This window comes from Macaca fascicularis, chromosome 10, assembly GCF_037993035.2.
Source record: "Macaca fascicularis isolate 582-1 chromosome 10, T2T-MFA8v1.1".
Lineage (NCBI taxonomy): Eukaryota > Metazoa > Chordata > Mammalia > Primates > Cercopithecidae > Macaca > Macaca fascicularis.
Genome location: NC_088384.1, coordinates 89188522 through 89196142, shown reverse-complemented (window position 1 = coordinate 89196142; position 7621 = coordinate 89188522). Strand labels below are relative to the sequence as shown.

Below are 7621 nucleotides of genomic sequence, written 5' to 3'. Positions count from 1 at the left end.
AGGCCATCAGACCTCATGAGACTTATTCACTATCATGAGAATAGCATGCGAAAGACCAGATCCCATGATTCAGTTACCTCCCCCAGGTCCCTCCCACAACACATAGGAATTCTGGGAGATACAATTCAAGTTGAGTTTGTAGTGGGGACACACTCAAACTGTATCATTCAGCCCCTGGCCCCTCCAAATCTCATGTCCTCACATTTCAAAACCAACCATGCCATCCCAACAGTCCCGCAAAGTCTTAACTCATTTCAGCCTTAACCCAAAAGTTCACAGTCCAAAGTCTCATCTGAGACAAGGCAAGTCCCTTCTGCCTATGAGCCTGTAAAATCCTGGTGGCAGGGGACCCCTCTGTAGAATGCTTGTGGTTGTTTTAATGTGAAGAGACAGGCTGGTTCCCCTGCTGTCCCCAGAGGGATCATCCTCCCCCCAGTTGTAGCTACAACTGCCAAGTGCCCAGGCGCAGCCAAAAGAGGGAAAAATCCCCAAACCACCCAGACCCTGAGGGAGGGTCCTTCATGGAAACTCGTCACAAGTGCAGGGAAAGTGGAGTCTTTTATTGAAAGTGGGAATACTCAACCTGCTGTCGGGATGGGGTCTGAGAGGCCTCCAGCCCTAAGGTGACTCTCCTCCTCCTGGCAGGCTGACCATGGAAGGGAATGTTTGCCAACAGGTAGTTGCTGGACGATTTCTCAGGGTTGGGGCAAGGGAGGAAGAGGGTTGGGGGGCCAGGGAGGGACCTGTCATGGAGGCTGAGAGGACTCTGGGCAGGGGTCTGTTTCCAGGCCGAGCCTCTCTGAGACTGGTTCCGGCTTCTTCCAGCTGCAGCAGCATCTCTGCCTCTGTCATTCACGCGCTCAGCACCAGAAGGTCCTTGGATGGCAGAACAGAGTAGCTGGTGATGGGTGGGGTGGCTGTGGCTAGAGCCTCGCTACTCACCTGCCTATGGATCTGGCTGGTCATGTTTCCAGGAAGCAGTAACTCTGAACAGCGGAGATAAAGGGGTCATGCAGGCCCGAGGAGCACCCGGCTGTGTCATTATCCGGCCCTGTACAGAGGACCTTGGGAAAGACACTTCCCGTCCCCTTATTCCCCAAAATAAGCGAAATAGGCCTGAGTTCCTCTTCACAGTCTTCCAAGATCCAGTTTTCATAATTAAAAAAAAAATTCTTTGGCCAGGTGTGGTGACTCAGGCCTGTAATCCGAACACTTTGGGAGACTGAGGCAGGCGGATCACCTGAGGTCAGGAGTTCGAGACCAGCCTAGCCAATGTGGTGAAACCCCATCTCTACTAAAAATACAAAAATTAGCCTGGCACGGTGGCGCACACCTGTAATCCCAGCTAGGAGGCTGAGACACGAGAATCGCCTGAACCCGGGAGGTGGAGGTTACAGCAAGCCGAGATCGCACCACTGCACTCTAGGCTGGGCAACAAGAGCAAAACTCCGTCTCAAAAAACAAAACAAAACAAAACAAAAAAACTTCAGTAATATAGGTAATAAAAGAGATGATAACCCATAGACCAAAAGAACTATTCATGAGTCTCTAGCGACAGAAATAAATAATTAAATGAATACATAAATACATGGAGGAGAAGGGACAGCTCTTCCTTGGTAGAATTCCAACTGACACATGTCAAAGGAACTAGAGAAGCAGAATATCGCCATTAGGCACACACCAGTCATGACAGTTGCAGGCAAAACCATGAACACTGAATGGCAAAAATTAGTGGGAGAAAGTCTAACAAGAAACAGGATATTTGCATGGTCTCCAGGTACCTCCTCACAAGAGCTTGATTAGTTACGAAGGGAAAAATAGTAATTTTACAGTGAAGAAACACTTTAAGCAAGCACCCACAGTGAACACCTCCAGGAATGAGTCACATGGACATCGGTACCCGCTGAAAGGATGCACTGGGGACTGCGTCACTTCCGTGGTGTCCTTGCCAAAAAATACAAAACTTCAATCCAATCGTGAAAAAAGTGTCCATCAATTCCAGGGCACATTGCACAAAACAGGCCAGACTCATCGGAAATGTCAAGGTCATGAAACACAAGGAAAAGGTGAGGAACCGTCCCGCCTTAGAGGACTCTAAAGAGACGTGACAACTGAATGTAAGAGGGGGTCCTCGGCTAGACCCTGAACCAGACCAAAGGCAATAGAAAGGAAACTGGTGAATACAACTGCAGATTCTTCACGATTTTGTACCAATGTTAATTTCTGGGTTTTGATCATGGTATTCTGGTTATGTAAGATGTTAACATTAGGGGAAGCTGGGAGAAGGGTATTCTGGAACTCTCTGTACTATGTCTGCAACTTTTCTGTGTGCCTAAAATTATTTCAAAATAAAAAGTCAAAATAAATGGCTAAGACCTATATAATAATAATAATAATAATAATAATAATAGCAGCTGCCACTTACAGGGGAGCCTACAGGGCCAAGCCTGGGACTGAGGTTTTCTTTAAACCTTTCAAACCCATTACCCATTAAGCATTTATCACAGGCATTTGTGCTATCTTACTATTCTGGAATAAATTTCACAGATTCTATAACCTGTGTATACATGTATTTCAAAAACCAGTATAATTCCTTTACCAGAATATAAAGGATAAAAAAGGTAAGTCATTTATAATAAAACAATATGTATTTTGATATGAAAATTTGCACGCATTCAGGAAAGAAAAATTCATCCCCATCAACTTCAAAAAGGCCCTGGGGGCCAGGGAGGGTGCAGTACAAGCCCCACTGAGAGCCATTGGTTTGAGCTGCTTCACACTGTTTCCGTGGAAACGCTAATTCTCACCAGCTGGGTGACCTTGAGCACGCGGCCTACCCTCTCTGATACTCAAGTCATTCATCTATTAAGTGAGGGCAAACATCAACCAGGGCTGTGATAAGGCCAAATCCATGAAAAACTATGCATGGGGCACTGAATATCTCAGTAAATAGTAGAGATGATGATGATGATGATGATGAAGGTAAACCTGTGCCAATCCTGTTGGTGTTTCCTAACCCCTTTGTTGAAGTGAATAATAACATTTTATAATAAAATGCATTATAAAATAACATTTTATAATAAAATTTAATTTATCACCACAAACTGTATGAGGTGGCCATTATTGCTTCCCATTTCCGGATGAGAAAACTGAGACTCAAAGCAATGCTGAGAGATGGGGTCAGGGCAGGGGACTGTCCCAGAGCCAGCATCTGACCCCTGCCCGCACTGCCCATCAAAGGTCATTGTCCACCTCCCTTGACTGTCCCCGCAACGTGGGAAGGGGGCTGTTCCCTGAGTCTGAGCCTGTCATGAATGTGAGGGACAAATGTGAGGGGCAATTTCCTTTGGCAAGGAAATTGTCAATTTGGTGCAAAGGGCTCATTCATTCCATTTCTGGGAGTTTGTTCCAAGGAACTAAACCTAGAATCAAGAAACAGTTTGTGCATTGAGATGTTCACTGCAGCATCCTTTATTATAGTGATGGTATTTATAATGGTGGACACTTCCAGAAATGCTTATTATGTACCAGGCCTGTGCAAGGCACGTTACACACAGAATCCCATTTTCTCCTAAAAGCAGCCCTATGGGTAGGTACTAGGATTAGCCCCTTTTTATAGAGGAAATAAATGGGGGCTTGGAGAGGTTACCCAGCTGGAAACTGGCAGAGTTAGGATTTGAACCCCGGGTCACTGGGCTCCAAGCCCTCGTTCTTTAACCCCAATGCTACTGATTCCCTGAGCAAAGCCATGTTTAAAAATAAAACTTCAGAAAGACTGGAATGAAAAGTAGCAAAATGTTCTCAGGAGTAATTGCTGGAATATATATATATATATGCATACATGTTTGTTTAATCTTTTTCGTATTTTCCAAATTTCAGATATTGACCACAGGTGGTTTTTATTGTGGAAACAAGAGCCCCTGCATGTGAACTTCAAAGCACCTGCCATGATTATAATTAGCCAATTACTTCAGGAATATTACCCAAAGGCCATCTCCCCACTGGGCTGAGAGAGCTTTGCAAGGGCCAGGGATGTCTGTTCACTACTGGATCCCCAGGCCCCTGCACAGTGCCTGGCAGAGAGTAGGTGCTCAATAAAGGTGCTCCAAGGAACTATGTCACATTCAATTTTGGGTAAACCCCTTACTGCTGTGAGCCTCAGTTCTCCCATCTGTAAGACGGCAACAATGACGCCTGTAGTGAGGGCTAAATGAGACCGTGAATGTGAGAGTGTCTTTAAGGATCCTTAACAGCTCCGTTCCTTGTTCCCTCAGCCCCATACTTGGAAGGAAGAGGACCCTGTTTCCTCCCCTTCCCTCCTCTTCTTTTCCTCTTCCCAGTTCCTGGCCTGAATGCAGTGGTCAAAGGTGACGAGCAAAGGGCAGGGAGGGAAAGCAGAATGGAGCTTCCATCTCCTCTTACCTCCAACACGTCAATGTCTGCATTGCTAAAGTCGATGTTGAGGATTTTGGGGAGAGGGATGCCGGAACCCAGCACAGCTGTAAAATAAAAAACAGTCAGACATCGTCAGTGGTCCGAGAGGTGGTGGTCTCACCAGAAGCTGGCAGTATTTGTAAGAAGATTGGCAATTTCTTTTTTCTTTTTTAGAGAGAGAGTCTCGCTCTGTTGCCCAGGCTGGAGTGCAATGGCATAATCTTGGCTCATTTCCACCTCCACCTCCCAAGTTCAAGAGATTCTCCTGCCTCAGCCTCCCAAGTAGCTGGGATTATAGGCACACGCCAACAAGTCTAATTTTTGCTTTTTTTTTTTTTTCAGTAGAGACAAATTTTCACTCTGTTGGCCAGGTTGATCTTGAACTCTTGACCTCAGGTGATCTGCCCCCACCTTAGCCTCCCAAAGTGCTGAGATTACAGGCATGAGCCATGGCGCCTACGCCTGGCAATTCTTTCTTTCTTTCTTTTATTTGTTTATTTGAGACTGAGTCTTGCTCTGTCGCCCAGGCTGAAGTGCAGTGGCGTGATCTCAGCTCACTGAAACATCCACCTCCCGGGTTCAAGTGATTCTCCTACCTCAGCCTCCCAAGTAGCTGGGACTACAGGCATGCGCCACCACACCTGGCTAATTTTTGTGCTTTTAGTAGAGATGGGGTTTCACCATATTGGTCAGGCTGGTCTTGAACTCCTGACCTCGTGATCCACCTGCCTTGGCCTCCCAAAGTATTGGGATTACAGGCGTGAGGTACCACTCCTGGCTCTGGCAATTTCTTTTATGCCTCTAGGCCTTTGTCCTTGCAGTTCCTCCTGCCTGGCGCACGTTCTCTCACCCTAGCATCCGTGGTGAGTTCTGAGCCCTCTCCGAGACTGTTCAGATGTTACCTCCTCTGCAAGGCTTTCTGGACCCCAAATGACTCTAGGCTCCTGCAGCACCCCCATCCCAACTCTGAACTGCTCTGTGAGAGAAACTATAAAATATTAATTCTCTGTTTCTGTATCTGTCACTCCCACCACATTGTGAGTTCCTTGAAGGCAAGAACTGTATCCCCTTGGGAGGCTGAGGTGGGTGGATCACTTGAGGTCAGGAGTTTGAGAACAGCCTGGTCAACATGGCAAAAACCCGTCTCTACTAAAAATACAAAAATTAGCTGGGTGTGGTGGTGCACAGTTGTAATCCCAGCTACTCAGGAGGCTAAGGTAGGAGAATCTCTTGAACTCGGGAGGCAGAGATTGCAGTGAGCCGAGATCACGCCACTGCACTGTAGCCTGGGCCACAGAGTGAGACTCCATCTCAAAATAAATAAATAAATAAATAAATAAATAAATAAATAAATAAAATATAAAATAAAAAAGAACTGTGTCCCCAGCATCACCCAGCTGTCTGCCTGGTCTGCCTGGTCTGCCTGGTCATAGAGGAGACAGCAAATGTTTGCCGAGTGAAGTAATGGAAAGGTGCACGTGGAGCCCCAACCATTGACTCTGCCATGGGATGTGCTGTTTGTTTTCAGATTGTCAGAGCCTAGGTAAACCTGCTAATTACTGTTCTGGAAAGAGAGCAGGAAGAGAGAAAAAGAAGTGGGATAGAGTGGCTGGGGAAGTAAATTAAGCGAAATTTAATAGACTTCCCTATTCCAGCAGGACTTTTCAAAAAGCTAAAGACATCGTGCATCTACCCTGCAGGAGTATCTTCAGCACTTCCCAAATTTGCTCGATCATGGAACCCTTTTTGCAGGGTATTTTGTGGGACTGCTTTACGGAGCTCACTTTGGGGACTATGGACCTAGTCTAAGATCTCATTTTGAAAATAGTGAATTGCATTTCAGTATGATTAAAAGATTTGCCCCCAAGTTCATACCACTCTTAGTGATTAAGCCATGTAAGAGGCTCCATCTCTTCCCTTCCAGGTTGGCCCAGCCCAGCTCCTGACCCCGTCGTCTCTCACGGAGGAACCACCACTTTCCCCACCAGTGAGACTCAGCGTCCTCTGGCCACAGGGCCCAGAACAAGGGTTAGTTTGACATCAAGATGGCTCCAAAAGAACCCCCTTTGGTGTAGCTGATGACATCAGCTGGGACGTGCCAGCCCTCCTTGTCTTCTCATCCAGGAAGCAGGAGTGGGAGAGAGTCTGGGGCCCAGTGGCCTGAGGGATCGGGCAGTTTCCCAGTCCCAGAATGTGAGTAGCCGATGACCCCCATAGTTCAACAAGCAGCCTTCCCAGTAACATTCCTGAGACACCACAGAGAGCAAAGCAAGCTCAGTCTACTCTGTTTATAAAGTCGGGCAAGAAAACCTCCTAACTTGATATGGCCGCCCAGGGGGGCAGATTCTGGACTAGGAAGGAGGTTGGGGACGTCGGTAAGAGCGACTTTAGCTTTATCTGCGCCAATGGAACTTTTCAAAATGAGAATGTATTCCTGTAGTTCCTTTATAATTAAAATTAAATACAGTTTTTAATGTGAGTCAGAAAATATCTCAATCACATGGGGAAAAAATGGAGAAAAAAGGGTTTAGAAGGAAATATACTCAGATGTTGAGATTCATTGCCTCTGTGAGGTGAGTTTTTTAATCGTTTTATACTTTCTAAAATTTGCACACATACAATGTCCATACATAATTGGAATTTTCATAGATAATCAGAAAAATAAAACAATCAGCCAAACAGGAAAGAAGTAAATAAGGAAGGTGCTGGAACTTTGGGGGCCTCATTTGGATTTGGAGGCTTTCATCAATACACTTCAAAGGAAGTGCTCAGAAATACTATTGAGGTAGGATAGATGCACATCCAGCATGCCTAACAAGCCAGTATCCCCCAGTACCCAAGCCACAAGCTCCCAGAGGTGCAGGCACCCGCTCTCACCGTTCATTGTGGGCATGAATGCCAGGTCAAAAATCTTCTCCACCAGCACCTCCATGAGGCCAATCTGCAGAGGAAGAAGGAGGACTGAGCCTGGGCAAGGGGTTTGCTTAGCTCCAGAGGGCCCCCTGGGTCTGCTCCCCTGGCTCAAGGTGGAGACACAGAGCTGCTCTGGGAAAGTCTAGGTTCTGGCAGTTAGAACCCCTGGGACCCCAGAATTTCTCACGGGTAGCCTTAAGGTGCCCCCCGTCCACTTGCACATTATGCAGATGGGCAGACTGAGGCCCAGCGTGGGCGCTGATCCAAGGCCCCT

General features: G+C 46.7%; 1 protein-coding gene across 1 annotated transcript in view; it reads right to left on the bottom strand.

The window, feature by feature from the left end:
- Nucleotides 1-539: 539 nt before the first annotated feature.
- Nucleotides 540-7621, bottom strand: part of BPIFB4 (BPI fold containing family B member 4) — a 30030-nt gene continuing 22948 nt past the window's right edge. Inside the window, exons 14-16 of the mRNA XM_065521859.2 lie at nucleotides 7312-7375; nucleotides 4423-4499; nucleotides 540-876 (exon numbers count right to left, since the gene is read on the bottom strand). Of these exons, the coding sequence (XP_065377931.1) occupies nucleotides 853-876; nucleotides 4423-4499; nucleotides 7312-7375 (165 nt within the window). The 3' untranslated portion in view covers nucleotides 540-852. The remainder of the gene's footprint in view (nucleotides 877-4422; nucleotides 4500-7311; nucleotides 7376-7621) is intronic.